Source organism: Brienomyrus brachyistius, chromosome 1, assembly GCF_023856365.1.
Source record: "Brienomyrus brachyistius isolate T26 chromosome 1, BBRACH_0.4, whole genome shotgun sequence".
In the NCBI taxonomy this organism is placed as follows: Eukaryota; Metazoa; Chordata; class Actinopteri; order Osteoglossiformes; family Mormyridae; genus Brienomyrus; species Brienomyrus brachyistius.
Window position 1 is genome coordinate 14,394,058 of NC_064533.1, and position 22,915 is coordinate 14,416,972.

At 45.2% G+C, this 22,915-nt stretch overlaps 1 protein-coding gene across 1 annotated transcript in view; it reads right to left on the minus strand.

The window, feature by feature from the left end:
* LOC125706401 (thyrotropin-releasing hormone-degrading ectoenzyme-like) overlaps positions 1–22,915 on the minus strand; it is a 104,128-nt gene that overhangs the window by 49,003 nt on the left and 32,210 nt on the right. The window contains exon 4 of the mRNA XM_048973124.1: positions 9,017–9,171. Coding sequence (XP_048829081.1) covers positions 9,017–9,171 — 155 coding nt within the window. The remainder of the gene's footprint in view (positions 1–9,016; positions 9,172–22,915) is intronic.

Here is a 22,915-nt window from a genome sequence, read left to right on the forward strand (position 1 = left end):
CAAGTGAAGAAAGGGGTCCTTCCTGTATTACACAGCTTGCCATCCATTTTGTTGAGATCCTTTTGCGATGAAGGATTTCATGCGTTGCCACAAATTCCTTTTTAGAGAACACGATAAACAATGTATTCATGTTACTATCTGACATTGTCACAGGCGTTTAGAATTAACACATGTTAATGCTTCCTCCCAGTTCAGCGAGGAGGGGAGTGGATCTCAGTAAGGTATCAATTCCCTGTCAGTCTCTGTACAATTAAATGCTCATCAGTGCTCATCAGAGATTGGGCAGGACCTCTGAACTTAAAGTCGCACACATGTAAAGAGGATCCGCTTTCAAAAACACTTCATTAGCATTTATGCCCAGGTATAGCAGGACAGGGGGTCCCAGAGAAGCCCGTGGGCTCACAGAACTCCAACATCCACTGGTTTCTGTTCTGGCTTTAGATTACCACAGACATCGGGTTTCTGTTGGGGCTTTAGATTAACACAGACATCAGATTTATACTGTATTGGGGCTTTAGATTACCACAGACATTGGGTTTCTCTTTGGAGTTTTAGATTACCACAGACATCGGGTTTCTATTGGGGCTTTAGATTACCACAGACATCGGGTTTCTATTGGGGCTTTAGATTAACACAGACATCAGATTTATACTGTATTGGGGCTTTAGATTACCACAGACATCAGGTTTCTGTTGGGGCTTTAGATTACCACAGACATCGGGTTTCTGTTGGGGCTTTAGATTACCACAGACATCGGGTTTCTATTGGACTTTAGATTACCACAGACATCGGGTTTCTACTGGGGCTTTAGATTACCACAGACATCGGGTTTCTGTTGGGGCTTTAGATTACCACAGACATCGGGTTTCTGTTGGGGCTTTAGATTAACACAGACATCGGGTTTCTGTTGGGGCTTTAGATTAACACAGACATCAGATTTATACTGTATTGGGGCTTTAGATTACCACAGACATCGGGTTTCTCTTTGAAGTTTTAGATTACCACAGACATCGGGTTTCTATTGGGGCTTTAGATTACCACAGACATCGGGTTTATATTGGGGCTTTAGATTAACACAGACATCAGATTTATACTGTATTGGGGCTTTAGATTACCACAGACATCAGGTTTCTGTTGGGGCTTTAGATTACCACAGACATCGGGTTTCTGTTGGGGCTTTAGATTACCACAGACATCGGGTTTCTATTGGACTTTAGATTACCACAGACATCGGGTTTCTACTGGGGCTTTAGATTACCACAGACATCGGGTTTCTGTTGGGGCTTTAGATTACCACAGACATCGGGTTTCTGTTGGGGCTTTAGATTACCACAGACATCGGGTTTCTGTTGGGGCTTTAGATTACCACAGACATCGGGTTTCTGTTGGGGCTTTAGATTATCACAGACATCGGGTTTATGTTGGGGCTTTAGATTAACACAGACATCAGATTTATACTGTATTGGGGCTTTAGATTAACACAGACATCGGGTTTCTGTTGGGGCTTTAGATTAACACAGACATCGGGTTTCTGTTGGGGCTTTAGATTATCACAGACATCGGGTTTCTGTTGGGGCTTTAGATTACCACAGACATCGGGTTTCTATTGGGGCTTTAGATTACCGTAGACATAGGATGGTGTGGGGAACTTCAGTAGTACTCTAGAGGAACACATGCAGACCCTTTTGGATTTAAGAAAGGGGCCAACAGGCCATGAAAATATGAGATTCAAAAAGTAAGGATGAGCATGGCGTCAGAGCTCTCTCTTACCCTTGCCTGCTCTCTCACACTCACTGTCTCTCTCAACCTCATTCTTTCCCTCTCTTCCTCGGTCCCTCACGCTCACTCATTCCCTCTCAGCCTCACTGTCTCTCACTTTCTCTATTCCATTAGGGTTGCTACTAACAACTATTTTTCTATTGAGCAATCTATCGACTATTGTTTCGATGGGTCGATTAATCTAAACTATTAATTTTCCACCAGAAAATTAACTTGACGGTTTAATGTAGGTTAATTTCATTTGATGACAACAAACTGCATGCCGTTACTGGGCTTTAGATAATGTACACGGGCTATTCGGCACTATATGAACATTACTTTCAGCCACAATTCAATAAGCAGATTAGTAGTAGACCTGTGCATAACAATATTAATGAGATGCATTTTGTGATACCCAAAAATGATTAATCTTTATAAATTTGGCGTATCCTCATGCGTAATAATTTTGCTTAACAGACCACGCCACATGCGACATATAAGCGATAAGCACTGACGTTGCGATGAAGGAAGGGTCAGCAGACACAACATCTTTTAAACGAGGAGATACTGTGGTTAAACAAGGTAAAAAATATTTTGATGGTGTGGCGGGTACTTTTGCGGATTAAAGCCCAACACGTTTTTTTGTAAATATGCTTTTCATTTTTATTTCAATTCACAAATTATTTTGTTTTATTTAATGTACGTTTTCGTTTCAGTTTTAGTTTACAATAAGGACACTGGTCCCAACGAGTCCAATGCACATGAAAGCACAACGTAGAATAAGCCCAGATTTTAGCATAAACATTTTCACAAACACTTATTCAGTGGAGATTCTAATGTAGCAGGCAGACAACTTTATGGCTTTAATAATGAGTGTTTTAGTAGCTACAAGAACAAAAGATATTAAAAAGCTCTCCGTAGTAATGGTAATGTAATGAACATGAACAGACAACACGGTGATTTGCTGGTCTAGAATAGCGCCTGTGTGCTTTCTCTTCCGGTGTTCAGGTATGCTTTCTCTTCCGGTGTTCAGGCGCGTTTTCTCTTCCGGTGTTCAGGTGCGTTTTCTCTTCCGGTGTTCAGGTGCGCTTTCTCTTCAGGTGTTCAGGTGTGTTTTCTCTTCAGGTGTTCAGGTGTGTTTTCTCTTCCGGTGTTCAGGTGCGTTTTCTCATCCGGTGTTTAGGTGTTTTCTCTTCCGGTGTTCAGGTGCATTTTCTCTTCAGGTGTACTGCCGTGGTATACGCCATTACACTGTGCACAGTGTAGAACCACCTTTTTCTTTTGTGATAATTTGAACTACTCTCATAATTACATAGTGATTTTAAAGGAAAACACTTGTTTTAGTGAACTGAAGTGTTTTAGAAATCATAACGATAATTTTATAAAAAATTTTTAAATGATGCGTCATTCTGAAATATTGATATCCACGCATTTTCCACATCGACGTCATTGACTATGTCGACTAATTGTGACAGCCCTAATTTCCATCACACCCTTCTCTTTCAGATGGGAATGAGTGTCAGGGAGCTTCTGTCAGTTCTGCCACTCTCTTCCTCTCTTGCCCTCGAACTTTCACTCCCCCCCCCCCCCCCCCACTGTCTCAGCATCACTTTCTCTGGGCCTCGCTTGCGCTCGCCCCCACTCTCGCACACTCACTTCCGTCCACATCCCGCCGTTCTCAGACTGGACTCTCCATTTAGCAGTACTGAGCTATCAATAAGGTAGTTAATGGTTATCAACTACTCATTGCAGACAGACAATCAATAGGCATGAGGTAAATATTTTATTCAATCTGTTAATACAAATTTGATTAGGATGGACTAGTATCCCATCCAGAATGTGCCCAAACCCTTGTGCCCTGCGCTGCCTGAAATAGGCTCCAGGATAAAAAGCACATAGTACTGTAATAAAATGTTCTTGGCTGGGGAACAAAACAAATAAATAAATAAATGATGAATCCATAAAATAGGAATCATGCGGCAACGTCTGCGCACCGGGTTTGGTAATCAGAGTGAGGTCTCTTCACGAAAGCTGCAGGAAAACGGCCCGGCTTTGATCCGCCCGCTTTGAACTGATCCCGACGTCCCGCGTACCTCGCAAGACGCCGCTGCTCTGTTAGCCCCGATACCATCACTGCCAGCACGGTGTCTGCGAGAGGCTCCCCCCGATGGTGCTGCTACACCCAGGTGGGGTGTCAGTAAACGCCCACGCTCTGCTTTGGCAATGATCATGAGACACCCTTAACAATTGAGAGCATCTGATTAATCAGGGGGATGCTAATTAAACGGCAGACAGGTTGCATAACGCAAAACAGTTCCAATTAATTTCCGACAAAGGCGGCGAGTCTGACACTGTCAGAAGTGATGGAGCCTTTTTGCTGATTGCTGCTGATTTTTGGACTATTTTGACTACAGACAGAACGATGAATATAAACCAGTACATGTATTTCAAAAATTTCCCTTAATTATAAGTCTCTCCGGAATACTTTTACTTATAAATTGGCAAGGCTGGAAAACACAGTACTGAAGTTGTAAACAATCCAGTCACGGGTGTTGCAAATATCAAACTAAATTGATTTTGTCCATCTTATTACCATATTCTAAGCATTTAAGGCATTAACAGGAAAATGGCACCTTTGTTTTGCATTGCAGATGACATTGGCAGTAAAGTAATGCATCCATAGTGCAGTCTTCAAGGTATGAGAGCTGGGGGGGGGAGCAGGTCCGGCCAGGCTGAGCAGGCACCTGCTGCGTCAGAACCAAAGTGCAGGATTAATTACTGCCCTGCTGATGAGTGGTGTGGACCCCCCCCCCCCTGCCGGAGCCAGGCCCCCGATCGCAGCAGAGGTGCCATTATCTGCCTACGCAGCCTCAGCGCCTGAGAAGATAATTGGGGGGCTGGAGACGCCCACACCCCCTCCACCCCACGCCGCCTTTTTGAGATGGCTTTTGGAGGGCACTCATCTAAGCATGCCAGAGAAAGGGCAATGTGTGGGCATCTTTCACTTTAAACAAATAAGCCGACATGCCACGGGTCACCGGACCCTTTTCCCTCATGATCACCTTAGTTTCCGCTTGAAATATTGACGTCACATGCTGCTAGTTGCGAAAACCAGTAAGCCAATCTCCCTCCATTGCATTCTATCCCAGGTACCCCACAAGAATGATTAACTTACTATAACCCATTTCCCAATAGCATGGTGATTAATGCACAAACAGAAAACTAACACTGGCTGAATGGGGTTTGATTTATTTTCTTTTTACAATATTAATGGAAGTATCCGTTATTGGCCCAAAGAATGTTTCACGGAACTGAAGCTGAAGGCAGCTCCCTTTGCTGGTCTCCATTTCAATCTCACGTGGCTATGATCTCAAAAGGTAGCCGGCACAGGAATCCCATTAGGGCTCTTTAGCACAACTATTCAGACTCGACACGACTGGCCAACATTCGGCCGGTCTCCTTCTAACATTCGCTCCAGTACAACACTGAATATCAAACCTGGCACTTTGCAAAAGGCCTGATCACACATTATCGCATTAATGGCAGAATCGTAAAGGGGGTTTCGTCAAGGCTGAGTAAAGGCACCTGCTCATTAGCTGTGCATTTAACAGCTTGATGAACCTTTAAAAGGGAGCTATGGAAGCACTAGAAGAGCCCCGGGAAATGGGGCTCATGTGTTATCAGGGTGACACAAGGGCGGGAGGCCAGCTGAAAGGGCAAAGTGGGACAATGGACATAGTATAGTATAGTATAGTATAGTATAGCAAACTGACAGAAGCTCCCTGACACTCATTCCCAAGCCTAGCCAGCACCCCCTCCTCCCCCAGCGCTTCATTTGACACCCTGAGATTAATATGCATAAGATGGGATGGATAGCATAGTATGGCATAGCACAGCATCGCATGCCATTGTATGGTACTGTATGGTATGGTGTGGAGTGATGTAACTTAGTGTAGCAGAGCATAGTATAGTATAATATAGTGTGGTGTAACATAGTATAGTATAGTGTAGTAAAGTACAGTATATACCTGTGAGGTAGGGGCTAGAGTCCCCTACTGAGAACATGGGTAGTTAAAGTCCTGTGTTTTTAGTGGCATTTTATTATTATTTATTCTTTTTTATTATTCTATTTTAAATTTTGCTCTTTGTTATTGTATCCTTATTTTAATTTCTTTCTTTTTCTTCTTTTAAAATGTCTGTAATGCACTTTGTCAACCCTGTGGTCCCATATACTGTCATAGACCGATTGAAGGCTGATATAGTATAGTACAGCATAGCACAGCATAGTGTAGTATACATTCCTTGGGCAAAAAAAAGGCCCAACCCCAAACTGCACAACATTAAGCCTGTGATCTATGAGTGTAGTATGGTATAGCAGTGTAGTATGGTATAGCAGTGTAGTATGGTATAGCAGTGTGGTATAGTAGTGTAGTATGGTATAGCAGTGTGGTATGGTATAGCAGTGTGGTATGGTATAGCAGTGTGGTATGGTATAGCAGTGTAGTGTGGTGTCCTGCAGGGTAGTGCAATACAATATATGCCACAGGACACACAAGGAGTAGAAGATATATTTTAAATTAAAAAAAGAAACATAAAATGAGGCAAATCAGGCCTGCGTTTAATAAATTAATAACTGACATCTAAAGCGTTACTTCTTGATTCCAACATTTCTGTAGCTTTCAGTAACATAAATAAAATAATCCTCAGACAGCAGACCGTCCTTTAAAAAAATTATAATAAATTTAGGTGTGATTCTGCCGAGAGCCTCCTCTTGGATGAAAATGCAGAAAATTCCCACTCACGAGAGCTTTGATCTATCATAAGCGACATATGTAGGATCTCACGCAGTTCAGGGAATTATCCTGGAGATATTCTTTGGGAAATAGTCACATAAGCTGAACACGGGAGGAATCCTCCAATATGGGGTGACGAATACAACGGGGGCTCTGAACCCAGCAGACATGATGTCACGGTGAAATGCTACCTGGATAAACGTGGCTCTGGCATGTAAGCCCAAAAGGACATGAGAACATGTGAAGGTCAGCAAGAGTCCTAGAAATGCTGCGAGACTTTATGGACTGTGGTAGTGTGGCACTAATCAACGTCTTCATTGTATGACAACACTGCCTTTTTTAACATCAGCGTTTTCTGTTAAATGTCAAGGTTCACAGATTTCTGAAGTACCTGTTTTATTGTGTCTGCCTTTTGTTAAGGAGTATGTCATATATAAACATGGACACAACATAGGAAGATGCTTACATACAAAGACTGTGCGGAGCTATGCAGGAGTGTGTCTTCATGCTGATGATAATAGCAATAAACAATAATAATAAAAGGGCTTGAACCAGCAACCTTCTGATCCCAAACACCAAACCTTAACCTGCTAAAGCCATGTACTGGAAGGCTGGAAGCCTTGTGCTTGAAAATAGGAAGAAAATGGACCAATAAGGTGATGTCACACGATGAAGACATTGATTGGTTAGAGAAGTGAAATGCAAGCCCCTCTCTTGTCAACCCAGGGACACGTCGAACTTGATAAAACCAAGATCCCCTGGGAGTCTGTGTGTGGGAGTGGGAGGGGGGAAGTTAGGTTGCAGATGGCGGGGGGGGGGGGGGTTGTGTCTGGCGGCTGAGCGAGGGAGCAGAAGCAGAGGCAATGGAGGACAGGAAGAAGCTGGCTATCCACCACACCCCACACCTCAACATCCCTCTCCGGAGAGATTACAACATGGGGTCCAGCTCAAGGATACTCCCTCCCTCCATCCATCCACACATCCATCCATCCCTCCATCCATCCATCCGCACATCCATCCATCATCCATAAGAACATAATAAATTCACAAATGAGGGGTGGCCAACATTACCTAACATACCTAACTGTAATCCTTTAAAACAGGGCAGCTTAAGCTTTTAAAAACATTGACTATGCATTACGTTCAGTTACACCATGTATCCATCAGAGAAGGTCTCAGGCAGCAGCCCCTCAACAAGCGCAGTCAAGTTCATCAGGAAAGCCACCCTGAGAGCCATCTTGCAGTGTCCTGCTTTAAAGCGGATCAGTCTGCGGCAGTCAGCATGGGAGACCCAGGTGGGGAGTGTCTCCCAATGTAGACGCCTGGCACCAAGACCCTGCGCTAGTCACATTAGGAAAGGCTGCTTGTCAATAAATAAGAAAAGCTGTAATTTCTGCTCATTAACATGACAGCTGGCTGTCTGGTCGGCCGTCCCTCCCTCCCCTGTCAGTGAAAACACTTGTCCCCTGAGAAGCCCATGATCAGCCACGGAAGCTTCCGGCATTCCGTTCTTAAAGGGGTGATGGTCGTCATCAGGTTTGTGGCTTATAATAAGTCGCTACAAAGCAAGAACGGTCAAAACATGTATTTCAAACAGTCAGGTAGATTCGCCAGCTAATCACAATTTTTAAGCGCATTCATACTAAAAATACCAGCCTTGGTGGATGTATTTGATCCATTGGTAATGATCTATATTGGAAAAAAAAAACAGCAGGTGCCAGAAGTAGGTTACTTTACACAAGGGGGTGGATAAAAATAGACATTAACTCAGGAGATGGTGAAAGGAAGATCTCAGAAGCGCTGCGTTGTCTGGCCCTCTTTTCCTCAAGCGTTTGCCATTACCGGCATTACGCTTCCCATCTCTTCCCCGCACAGGAGATGAAACCCACTCATTTCTACACCGGCCGCCAAAGAAAAACAAATCCATCGGCTTAAGCTGTCAGAGACGCCCCCCCCCCCCCCCCCCCACTCCGTCAAGAGGCCATTACAAGAGCACCTTCCTGTCCATGGAACAGCTCCAAAGGCATTCTAAACAGAGAGGAACGCTCGAGCTGGGGAAGTAAGATGAGTTCAAAAGATGCATCAGTCACTGATCAACAGAAGCAAGAGTGTAAATTACGGGGGGTTATTACCCCCCCCCCCCCACCCCCAGTAATCAAAACGGGCCAATATAACCTCCCCAACTAATCATACTGTCATGGTGAGTAGGTGGGGGCCTCAACCACCCCAATATTCAGTCCAAAGTGACGGCCTTAAGCAGAAGGAAGAAAAAATGTGGAGTAACTTCAGAGCTAATGCTGGAAGCCTTGAGTAACGCAGAGCAAACATCAAGTGCTATCTCCCATACTTATCTCTCATACTAATCTCCCATACGGTGGTTAAATGCTGTCTAGCATTGGATATTAATGCAGGATCCCAAACGAACATGCAAAATTGAGAAAGGGAGAAATATGATGCATCCCTACCTGATGACAGATTTCGTGGACCACCACCATAGTCAGCTCCATCAGGTAGGAGAACGAGGACACCTCGGGGTCCAGAAGGATCTTCTGCTCCACAAAGACACTGAGTCCCCAGTTTTCCATAGCGGCGTAGGGGTGCTTAGGAACAGCTAGGAGGTCTGCAGTAACAAAGAGGGCAATAAAGTATGAGCCAAAGGTTACAGTTAAACGGGGACTGTACAAACATACATGATAATGATGTTAGGGATTTTTTTCAAGATTAAGTATTAAGTTGACAGTCAACCTAATAACAAACAACCTCTACAGTTCCCTGCTCCCAAAACTTCTGTTCCTTTTAATGCAGGAATGACACTTTGAAAGCCACTCTGTTAGAGAAATAGGGGCATTTCTGTGAAGGATCGCATATACCCAGTAGGGCAAGTTAACAATAGACAGGAGGCATATATATGTTCGACCTTCTTTATAGACAAAGAGCGCAAGGCGGAAAAAAACAGCAGCAGAAGGACACAAGAGTGTCGTCCGATACTAATTTATCTCATTACGTGCCATTTGTTCGAGTTAGACATCTCCGGAGTCACGACATGGCAGCCCTCAGTACTGCTAATGGCTTGTTTTGAGTTTGACTTTGTGAGGTTATTACCGTGCCTTCCCAAAAGTGCTATGTGCCAAACGGTCCGCCGGAGAAGGACAACACAGTGCCACCCTAATGACCGGCTGAGTCTGACAGAAGAAAACTTCCATCAAACGTGCATCCAGCTGCCTGGGAGACCGTGCTTGGCTAGGAATCATTTAACGGGCGACCAAATATCCAGAGGGGCAAATGGCTGAGTCTGTATTTAAAAAATACAGGAATATTATTACATCTTATTATTTAATGGCCAAGTTTTTAAGGAATGCAGTCTAAAAATGTACCCCTTCCGGAAGCTCTCTGTGCAGAGTTTGAGTTTTTGTCCTGTGTTTAAGTGGGTTTCCTCCAGGTGTTCCAGTCGTACTAATTCCGGAACATGCTGTTTGAATGAATTAGAGACTCCTGACTTCATTTGGGCTGTGCCTCTGTGGGTGCCTGTCTGTCTGCCTGTCTGTCTGCCTGCCTGCCTGCCTGTCTGTCTGTCTGCCTGCCTGCCTGCCTGCCTGTCTGCCTGCCTGCCTGCCTGTCTGTCTGTCTGTCTGTCTGTCTGTGAACGACTGAGATAGACCTAAAGGCTGCTGGATGTACCACACTTTACACCCCTGACCCTCCAGAATCGACCCAAAGCTATGGCCAGCAAAAGATCAACGAGCATCTCAGAGCCTGGAAGGAGGGATGAGGGCTACCTGAGGAGGAGTTAGCATTTAACAGATGAAGGCATTTTGCATTTTATTTATTCTAGCAGGTGCATTTATCTGAAACAGTGTAAATGTTTTCATGAAAGCAGGGTCAGATGGTCCCTGAAGCAATTACATGCCTTGTTCAGGAGCCCAAAAGGGGACTCAGTCTGCTATCCCTGGGATTCAAACCAACAACTTTCTGACTGCAGACACAGCTTACAACCCTGCTGAGCCGCACACCACATCCCAGTTACGTAAAGGCTTTTGAGTAGCTAAAGCTGGTGCTGCGATTGGCTGCCTGGGTCATATCCCCCCCCCACACACACATCAAACACCCAGCATTTCTCTTACATTTTCTTAAGCCCTCTCAAACACTCAAATCTCTCTCTCTCTCTCTCTCTCTCTCTCTCTCTAACCTTACCCATGTCACCAAACAAAACGCAAAACTTTCGGCATTTTTACTTTTTTGATTGCATTCACAGATTTTTATAAAATTAAGGTTATCAAATGGGGACCTGAAGAAGTGTCCCCAAAAGTAAGGAAGTTTCAGATTGTACCACACTTTTGAGAGATTTGGTCCCAAATGTGATCTATGCAAACCCCCCCCCCCACACACACAGAGGTAGTTATATCTTTGTGGGGACTCACCATTCATTTCTATGGGGAAAACTCTAATCCTAGTCATGATACCCTTAACCCCTACCCGGTCGTAACGTTAACCAATAAGTAGCCAAATGAAATATAAGACTTTTGGAATTTTAATTTTTTGATTGAGGGGAGGAAAAGGGTCCCCACAAGGTCAAAATGATGATTTATATCATATTGTGGGGACATTTGTTATATACAGAACCTACAAACACACACAGACATACACACCGGTCTGGTGTCACTCTGAGACCCTTTAAGATGATTTGATTTGCTTTCTCAAAGTGAGCCCTCGTCAGGCCGAATCTCGGGGGGCCCAAAAATAAATGAGTTATCAGCGCGATGAAGTCCACCGAGCCTTAACGGAGCACGAGAGTCATGAAGAGGGCCTGCAGCGTAGTCATGGGCTTCATCAATCGCCATGAGCAGCCTCTTTAATTACCTGCCTATTACTCCCACAGATAATCACATCACACCCACTCTCTCCCCCAGGTCTTTGCATCACAAAAACTCCGACTGAGGAGCACATGGCGTGCCCAATCAAAGTAAAACACATTGGCGGGGGCATGTTGTCTACTAAGGAACCCCCCCCCCCCCCACTACCCCCTCCTGTAGAGGGGCTCAGCACCTCAGACAGCGACCCACCACGCACAGGACTCTACGGACGGCCCTGGACAGCTGCTCCAAACGTCCTCGTCACCCCCACTGGTGTCCTTAAGAACTGGCATGAAGATTGTGCAGCCACGTTCTGCAGGGTTTCATTTGCTCAGCTGGCAGCGGGGGAGGGATAGAGCAAAGGGGGTGCATATTTATAGGGTCAATTCCCCCTCTGCGGTTCCCCATCTGTGACCGTGCATGTTTCTTAGAACATGTGTGTGCGTGTGTGTGTGTGTGTGTGTGTGTGTGTGTGTGTGTGTGTGTGTGTGTGTCTGCATGTGTGTGGGTTTGCATAGATCACATTTGAGGACCAAATTGTCCCCAAAGTGTGGTAAAACCTGAAACTTCCTTACTTTTGGGGACACCTTTTGAAGTCCCCATTTGGATAACTCTGTGAATGCAATAAAAAAAGTAAAAATTTGGGTTGGTTATTTATGGTTAAGGTTAGAGCTGGGTAGGGGTTTAAGGGTGTCATGATTGGGATTAGAGTTTTTCCCATAGAAATGAATGGACAGTCCCCATTTAAATAGGAAGACCAACTTGTGTGTGTGTGTGTGTGTGTGTAACCATGTGAGTGTGGGTGCGTGTGTGTGTGACCGTGTGAGTGTGGGTGCGTGTGTGTGTGACCGTGTGTGTGTGGGTGCGTGAGTGTGTGTGTGGGTGCGTGAGTGTGTGAGTGTGTGTGTGGGTGCGTGAGTGTGTGAGTGTGTGTGTGGGTGCGTGAGTGTGTGAGTGTGTGTGTGGGTGCGTGAGTGTGTGAGTGTGTGTGTGGGTGCGTGTGTGTGTGTGTGGGTGCGTGTGTGTGTGAGTGTGTGTGTGGGTGCGTGAGTGTGTGAGTGTGTGTGTGTGGGTGCGTGAGTGTGTGTGTGGGTGCGTGAGTGCATGAGTGTGTGTGTGGGTGCGTGTGTGTCTGTAAAAAGGCTCGTCTGGGGGGGGTCTCTCAATTTTCATTTGTCATTTGCAGCATAGGAAAGAGCAAAACAAACAGATGGAGGACCTACACCGCCTGAAATAAAAGCACCCCCCAACGATGGCCTCCAAGCAGTGATTTTCCCCCCACCCTCAAAAATGAAATGCGCTTCGGTGAAAGACAGAAATAGCCCACGGGGGGAGGGGGGGGTGCTGAATGTCACATTGCCAATTGATTTTCTGTAGAGCACGCCGCTGCTCTCCTGTGACAAAATGGAATCGTCCCCATGAAGATGACCCATCTGGTCACACATAAGCAGACAGACTTTACGCTCGTCACATCTCTGCCCCCCCCCCCACACACACACACACTCACACACATCACAACGGGCCACGGACTGAGTAATATTTGCAAATTACGGGCACTAATTATGAACAACATCAAAGCTTCAGTTTCTTTAGTGCCTAGTTCTTAAATGCCTTAAGGCATCGTTTCATCTGGTTTCTGGCTGGGGGTGATACAAACTCATACAGTATCATACTGAGAGCTATATCTCACTGCGTGTGTATTGAATAAACAGTTTTGATGACCCTCTACCTTGAGCGGAAACACCTGTCTCTCTTTCTGTGAGCCATCTTAAAGCTGTCATTACCATAGGGAATAGGGAACAAAAGTACATTTAATGTACCGTTTTGCTGAAGAACATTGAACACAAGCAATGAGCAGCAATATATCCTCTGTGGCCTTTGTGTTTTTCTGTGGGTGACTAGACCATCCAGCATGTGTTTTGTGAATAAATGCAACTCAACTCATAGCCACAGATGGGAAAATGGAATATTGAAGACAGAGCATCATTTCTAAGGAGATGATCTATGCTGCTGTACTTGCTGATGACATGCCCACCAGAGTCCGTGATGATGACATACCCATCAGAGTCCGTGATGATGACATGCCCATCAGAGTCCGTGATGATGACATACCCATCAGAGTCCGTGATGATGACATGCCCATCAGAGTCCGTGATGATGACATACCCATCAGAGTCCGTGATGATGACATACCCATCAGAGTCCGTGATGATGACATACCCATCAGAGTCTGTTATGATGACATACCCATCTTAGTCTGTTATGATGACATACCCATCAGAGTCTATGATGATTGCATTTCCACCAGAGTCCGTGATGATGACATACCCACCAGAGTCCGTTATGATGACATACCCATCAGAGTCCGTGATGATGACATACCTATCAGAGTCCGTTATGATGACATACCCATCAGAGTCCGTGATGATGACATACCCATCAGAGTCCGTGATGATGACATACCCATCAGAGCCTGTGATGATGGCATTTCCACCAGAGTCCGTGATGATGACATACCCACCAGAGTCCGTTATGATGACATACCCATCAGAGTCCGTGATGATGACATGCCCACCAGAGTCTGTGATGATGACATACCCACCAGAGTCCGTGATGATGACATACCTATCAGAGTCCGTTATGATGACATACCCATCTTAGTCCGTGATGATGACATACCCATCAGAGCCTGTGATGATGACATGCCCACCAGAGTCTATGATGATGACATTTCCATCAGAGTCCGTGATGATGACATGCCCACCAGAGTCTATGATGATGACATTTCCATCAGAGTCCGTGATGATGACATACCCATCAGAGTCCGTGATGATGACATACCCATCAGAGTCCGTGATGATGACATGCCCACCAGAGTCTGTGATGATGACATTTCCATCAGAGTCCGTGATGATGACATACCCATCAGAGTCCGTGATAATGACATACCCATCAGAGCCTGTGATGATGGCATTTCCATCAGAGTCCGTGATGATGACATGCCCACCAGAGTCTATGATGATGACATTTCCATCAGAGTCCGTGATGATGACATGCCCACCAGAGTCTGTGATGATGACATGCCCACCAGAGTCCGTGATAATGACATACCCATCAGAGTCTATGATGATGACATTTCCATCAGAGTCCGTGATGATGACATACCCACCAGAGTCTGTGAAAATGGCATACTCGTGAGAGTCAGAGATGATGACATCCTCATCTGAGTCTATGATAATAACAAACCCAGTGGAGTCAGAGTTAGTCTTGTTGACTCCTCTTGCTATGCCTATGTTGGCTGAATGTGCCACGAGTCTGTGACTGTGCAGCAGTACCTTATTCACAGGACCACATTGCCAAATCATTGATATGCATTTGCAGCCTCGGCATGCTAATGAGTGCTGCAATGAGGTCAGCGGACAGAAGAGGGTAGCTAAGACATGCAAACTTTCAGTTAATCAGTCACATTTTGCATGTGCCTTTTGTACAAATTACTTTACATGGAAGTTCTGAACAGGTTCTTCACCAGAGGGAAACAACATGTGAAAATGCAAGTGTTTTTTTTTTTTTTTACTTCGTGCCAGTGAAATAAAGCAGGATTGTAAGTGCTTGAGTGAAACTGGCTGACTGCATTTCGCCCTTTAGAGCCACGGGAAGCTTGCATCACACAGGGAGTTTTATTACAAACAGGCTGCACACATACATAGCTACGGGCCATTCAATTTCCTTACGTAATTAACAATCTCCTTTTAATCAGTAGCTAAAGGAAAAGAATTCTTCAGCTACAAGCTCCTCTTCTTCCCTCCAGTTAAAATCGCGTATGTGTAAGTCCGGAAGAAGCTTCACACATGCAGTTTTGGAACTAACAGTGCACCCTGGCATCCCATCCAGCAGGCTAAAACCCCACACAGCACAGTGAAAACACAGCACAGTGCAGCATTAAAATGACAGGCACGCCTCACATGCATATCTGCACACTTAGACTGGCTGCAGGGCCCCCCGATGGACAAACAGTCACAGATATTCACGTGATTTTGTTTGCAATTTCATTCCTTTGGGGTTCGAGATGTATTATTTCATTAAAATCAGGGTCATTGGTGAAGGACTTTACCGGTATGGCTACAGGGACATGTTGGTGGGGTGGGGGATACCTATAGGCAGCGCAGTGGCCTGTTTTCTGTTCTCTGGTCTTCACCTGGGCCTTGGGCCATGCTCACCCCAGCTGGACCATCCTTTCCAAGTCACTGGATTTCCCCATCTGTCCACAATCCCCCATATGCGTGAGCTCATCCACCTGCAGCCTTCCCGGTCAGGCCACCACATCCGCTTCTCCCACGTAGGGCATGACTTCCCAAGAGAAAGGCCAAAGGTCAAAACTATGACTTCCATTGTACTGTCTGTGTGGGACTGATATGAGGCCTAAGCATAAATTTACAGCTGAATACCATTACTTTCGTCCACAGAAGGGGGCTGTGTCAGACCACCTGCTATAAAAGCTTTGTTAATAAGAAACCCCAAAGACCACTTGCGGGAGATCCCCAAGAAAAATGTATTGAATATCTTATCGATCTAGATATAAAGGTGAACCTAGACTGTTGTCTACTGTGATATTTATCATTTATTCTTTATTATTACTATTTGCTGTTCTGATAGTCTTATATTTAGTGACGGTAATATAAAGGATGCACATGTCAGAATGTTTTGAACTATGTACTCATAATAATCAAATTTGGAAACTGGAACGTAATAATTGCTAACAAAACAGTCTCTATACAGGGACTGTATTTTGGGAATGGATTGATTTGAATGTGCCGCTCATCACCCTGGTCACATGACTCATCATCTTAGAGTACGACCTCATTTCAAATGATGCCCGTGAGGCAACAAACGCCAGTGTGACATGAATCTACTTCACCTTGGCAGAATGTTCTGTGCCATCCCAGCTGCTTTTCTCTCTTCATTTATTTGTTTGTTGGTTTCATGAGGTAACATCGCCAGCAGAATCGCTTCTACTTTGGGTTTTCTCACCCGTACCTGACAAACATCATTCTTTTCAAGATGTTTTATATAACTTTGTAAAGTTGCCTTTTCCCTGCTTTCCTCACATTCACATAATACGACACGTAAAATGAATCACAGAAGTTTCCTATATGGGTTGTTATCTGCTAACTTTGTAGGGTATGGTATTTTGGCCGTCCACTAGAGGGCGCCATACTTTACCCTCTGTCTCACTCACCCTACTGGCATGGAGACGCTCAAGGAAATAATTGCACCACATGCCGATCCCTGTCTCTGCGTTCGCCCGCATACGTTTCCTGAGATGACATGCCCAAGGACAAACCACTTGACCAGCTGACCCAACCGATTCACCCTACAAGGATGACAGCTCTGGTCTTCTCCAGCAAGGCTGCTCCGGCATAAAAGCTCAGAAAAGGTGAGCAAAAGGAAAAATCTAACATCTGAAGTAGCTGGAAAACTTCACCGAGTCATCTGACAAGCGGTGAGGAGCAGAAGAGAATGAGAGTTTTGGTTCAGATGCATGTGGGCATGTGTCAGTCCTTATCTTCTCAGGCTGTTTTTATTTGTCAGAGCCAATCCTGAACAAGGGGCTTTGCGTGGGTCTCACATCTCCCTGAAAAAAAAAGACGTCTGCGCAGATATGGAGCAAAACCATCGTGTCAAATCCAGCCTCAGGAGCACATCCTGTTTCATTCCAAAAGCACTGAAAATCACAAATGATTTCTGAGATACAGATTTAAATTCAGCACAAGAAGACTTATGAATGCTGTCTACAAAGGTTCAGTGGCCATTGTATTTATTTTATAAACTCCCAAACTACCAAACAAAACCCAGATCCAGATAAGTCATGGAAATTTAATTCCGCTGCCTCCAGTAATTACCGTGCACATACTTTATTTAACTACTGTGAAGGCATGCCCTGGTTAATCAGGTAAAATGCACACATCCAAAGTGGTTGCTAGGTGCCAGCATGACAGAACGTGAATTAAAACAATGGCAGGGCAACACAATAGATTTGCACAGCGAAAGCTACAGTAATATGTATGTCCAGCAGGGATCTCCATCAGCAAAACATACATCATGCCCGTCTTTTATTCATAGACCAGCTTCATCTTTGAGAATGATCATGAGGAGCAGGAATGTGAAGTGATGGAAGAAAAAGCGCATCCATTTTAACACCAAAGTCATTAAAATAAAGGTCACACCTTACTACGAGTACTGAGCCAAGCACGCTTCGATTTGCGGTTTCTCTCTAATGGGCATCAAGGATTCGGCTCCACTGCCAGCAGCAAACAGATTCCCCGGGTTCCCTCTTCCAAGCTGAAAGGGACTTTTTCAGCAGAGGCGTGCCACATCTCCAGAGGCACAGCTTCGGGGGGGTTGGGGTGGGGGGGGTGGGAAGGTGGTTTGGCAGCCATAGGAGCTTACGGATCCAGGAATACGAGACACGCCCACCACAGGATGAGAATGGCGAACATCTCTGTTTGTTCATTTTATGAAAGAACAAACAGAAGACAACGTGACTCAGAAGACTGAAGATCACAGAAAGAGCCGTTTGGCAAAAAAAAAAAATAAAATGCTCAAATCCTCAATTTCTAGACTGTGCGCTATGGAAGTAAATTAATGACAATATTTAAGCAATGAAATTGCAATCGAAATGTTTTCAGTTGAAATGTTCAATGTTTAAATGTATGCACATATTAAATCACAGTCCCCAAAAATTCAAAGCATCAATAATGCAATGCTTTTTTATTTGATAAGAGTAATTCAACGTGTTTTTTTTCATCAACGACTTTTGTCATAATTTACTTCCATAGTGCGCTCTCATATATTTTCATCCATCCATGGATTTTCCGTAGCCACTCCATTGTTGTGGTGAACCAGGATGTACGAGACATCAAGGATGGGATGCCAGTTCATCACAGAGCACACAAGCTGAGGGCAATTTAAAGACATCAGTCAGCAAACCACTTGTCGTTGTGCCTTGCACTAACATGGGGTGAACATGCAGACTCCACGCACAGAGCGGAGGCAGAACCTGAACCTACAATCCTAGATGCGTGAGGCTGTAGTGTTACCTTACACGCTTTCCGGAACAGCTTTCAAACTCACCCATCCAATCCAGATACACCAGAGGTTCTGCTGTACACAATCTCTGTTCCCTCCCCCTGCAACTCTTCTCTACTTCTAATGCAGAAACAAGTCAATTAACGAGTCGCGGAGCACGCATCCTATATGACAGGAGGCGCCATGGTAACGGGTATCACCGGGCAACTCGCTGCAACCAAACACACATACATCACCCTGACAGCGTGTGACGCGTGGCAGAAATGCACACGGCGGACCACCCCTGCATCCCGACTGCGATAATCTGCCCCTGCAGTGCATTCGCTGCATGGAGGATGGATGGATGGAAAGCTGCTCAAGTCTCATGCTGGGACGACAGCAGTTTGAAACCACGAGACCCGTTTGTGGTATTTCAGGTACGTTCAGCAGCTATCCTGAAACTCAAATGCCCTGAGTGAATACCTCACAACAAAATCGATTCTGTACTTTAACAGCATATTAAAAACATTCAACACCTGCTGTGAGATCTGGACAGGAAAATGAAGAGTAAGTATCTTTAAGTATAAAAGTATCACTAGTCCCTAGTAAAAAGCTGACCCGTTTTGTCACCAAAGTCATTAAAATAAAGGTCACGCCGTTACTGAGAGTACTGAGCCAAACACTGTTCGATCTGTTCCTCTCTAGTGGGCATTGAGGATAGTTGCCCCATTGTTATTTTATTCATTATTACAATGAGCTGGCATACTTTAGTCATGTTATTAGTCTGGAGGAGTGTTTTTGAGCCTGGTCTGGATCCTGTGATCATGATAGAGCACTGGAGAACAGGTGTAAAGATAGAGGTTATATAACTACAATCCAAAAAAGACCCCCAAGACCCGCAGAGTCCAGGGACCAAAACGAACCAGGACCAGAGGTGGTGTTCGCTGGCCCAGCCCGAAACAGATATGTGGACCATCCTGTGGGCTCACTACACCTTCGAGATGAAAGGTGGTGGTCACGTGCAGTGCCATTTAGACAACAGGAATGATCAGGATGGACCCAGGTAGATGTGACCTTGCCAGTTGACAGTGACTTCGCTCAGGAAGGAGCTCCATCTAGTAAATAATCAACTAGATGGACACCCCCACTCAAAAAGCATGAGGTCTGGAACCAGACCTCTGGATAGGAGGTAGAACCTCTCCAACTCCTTCGCACAGCTACGAGTGGGTTTGTGGGAAGATTCAAAAACAGTGAACATTTGCGCCTTGGAGAAGGTGAATGACCACATTTCCTGGTAAGAGTTGTCTCTGCCTCCTTGGCACAAAATCAACGCCGATTAGAGTGAGTCTCAGCTTCCATCAAGGGTGTGTCTTGTCTCCACTCCTGTTAGTGATTTCTATGTACAGGGTATCAAAAAACAGCAGATGATGTCATGATTCTGGCCTCATTAGACCAGCTCATCCAGCACGCACTGCAACAGTCAGGTGTCTAGTGCGAAACTGCAGGGATGATTTAGAACTTCCAGATCCAGGGCCATGGTATTCCCTGCAAACGTGTGGATTGTCCCTTTCAGATGAGGGGGAAGAGTCTCCTCTTAGTGAAGGAGATGAAATACCTCAGGGCTTAAGGTGTAAGACGAAGCTCATGGCTTACCATTCAGTGTACATCCCCATCCTCACCTGTGGTCATCAGCTGTGGGTAATGAACAAGGTCACAAGTACAAGTAGCCAAAATGAAGTGTCTCCTTCATGCTGGAGTCACTCCCCTTGATAGGGTGAGAAGTTTGTGGTTCTGAAGGGAAACAGAGCAGTTGCTCCTTCAGATCAGAGACAGCTGAGGTAGTTTGGGCATCTTCTAATGATGGCACATGGTCGAATCTCAATGGAGCTGTTTCAGGCACATCCTACTGGGTGCAGGCCCCAGGGCGGACTCAGGAGGGATTAAATCTCCCAGCTGGCTTGGGAACCTCTAGGCATCCATAAAAACCAACTAGAATCTGCGACCATGGAAGGAGACCGGATCGGGTCTGGCCTGCTGAGATTTAACTGTTACTTTACTTCTAGTGCAGTAATTATGGAAAGTTTGGGGGTTTTGGATACATCAAATTCCACAATTACTTTGCAAAATGTAAAACCATAGAAAATTGTAGATTTTTTACAGGGTCTGAATTTTATACCTAAGAATCTCAATGAAACCCAAACCAGATCTTAAAACCTGTCACACGAACATGTCACGACATGTAGGACGAATGACTCGAGGGTTAGCATTTCATGAAGCGAAAGAAGTTTTATTGGACTTAAACAAACAAGGACTGGACATTAACAGGATTGTGAAAGATGAAAACGAGAAGGCTGGAACCGGGATGGACACCAGCCGACAGGCGGAGCGTCATTAATGACCAGACTGAGGAACAGAAGACTGGGAAGCACACATACGGTATACAAGACCAACAGGAAAGCTAACAAATGGCAGGTGGTAGTGATTAGGAATTAGGATTGGGGAGTGGGACAGTGGGGCAGCATGGTGGTGATTAGCGCTGCTGCCTCACAGTAAGAAGGTCCTGGGTTTGGGTGTAGGTCCTTTCTGCATGCTCTCCCCATGTTCCTGTAGTTTCCTCCCATGGTCCAAAAGCATGCAGGGCAGGTTGGCGTGTGCGTGTGTACACACACATACACACACACCATGCTCCCCCCCACAAGGCCAGTTGGGAATAAGTGGTTAGAGCGATGGAGTGGGAGTGTTAGGAATGAGAGGTAAGACAGGGTCACACCAGGGAGGAGACAGGAGGGTGAGGTGAACATGGCAGGCAGGATGTGACACAATCCTACATATTCTAGTACTCAAAATAAAATTACAGGCATACAATCAAAGCCAGTGAATTATTTATGATAACAAGTAGTTAAGTTTAATTTGCAGCCTGTGTCACTCTGACATACTACTTCGTCATGTGAAAAAATTGTGCTTATTTCTTCAATAGTGTGTTTCCCTTTACAAAACTCGCTCATTATTCAAATTCCACTGAGAACCTGACATGAACAACACAGCATAATTTAACTCAGCCAGAAACCTTTAGGCCACTTATCAAAACTGCAGTTCCTCCCACTTGCAGGCTTGGGGCTTTGAATCTTGCCTCCATTCTGTGTGTGTGGAGTCTGCATGTCATTCCCCTGTCCAGTGGGTCCCCTCTAGGTTTCCTGGCTTCCTTTCACAGTCTGAAGATATACAGCTCGCCTAACTGAGGTCTCTAAAACGGCATACAGTTTGTGTGTCCTGCAGTTCACTACCCTCACATACCACCCAGCAAAGTACCCGGTGCTTCCTGAGATAGCCCAAAACCCCACCCTCACTCGCCCCACCCCCCACTCTGATCCAGACAAACTCTTGAGAGATAAGCTGGACGGAAGCTTCTTTAAGACCCTTTCTGCAACCCAGAAGACCATCAATTCTTGTAAGAGTTGAAGAACATTTTCAGCTGATTCATTTCTGTTTTCACAGCTGTTTTGTTTCAATTTGTCACAGTCGAAAATGCACATGTGGCTAAGCTGCGTGTTTCTGTAAGTGTCCAGATGGCACTTGTTTTAATCTTAACGAAGAACCGCTTCTGTATGTCTGTGCACGTGTCTGTTTTTCTTCCTCATCTAATGGCGCGACCTCATGGACGTCAGCACTACACCGGCGCCCGTGAGAAAGCCGCTAATTCAGCACCCCAAATGTAGACAGCGCCTCCTCATCCCAAACAAACAACAGGGCCGCATGTTGGCCGTCAACCGGCATTCAGTCACGTCAGGGCCACAGGATCAATAGTCCAGTCCAACTGAGCAAACACCTCCCCCTCCACTAAGATCATAGCTGTGCGACTCTCCAGGCTTTCTGACGACTTGCTTTGATCATAACAGAATTTTCCGGAAGCGTTAACGTGGGACGGAAATCGCATGCCACTCCCACCCAGACAGACCTGGCAAGTCAGACTGTTCCTTCACAAAATTCGCACTGCGCTCACTGACAAACTAGCGAGTCGTTTTCCAGATTAAAAAAGTAAAGATGTCTGATGTACCCTGTCTGACTCTCGCGGGATGGTCCATCAAATCAGTTTCACGGTAACGGTAAGTGAAATGTGCTTCCTACAGCACTTACACCCTCAGGGACATCAGCAGAATAACCAGCAGGAGGGCAGTTAGGTAATGGCAGAGAAGATGATGAGATGACAGGATGGACAAATAAACCAGAGAAGCATGATGACACATTTGTGTACAGTGACATTTCTCTAAAAAAGCTGTGGGAAATTCATGGTTTAGGAGGTCTTTCACTAACCAGTGTGTCTGTAAAAAGAGTTAAAACAGTGCAGTTAATAACTGAAATGCAACATCTTTATCTGATGCTTAAGCAGAACCAGAACAGCAATGCAGTTTATTCCAGAACAATCCATAGATGGTAACCTCATACTACAAA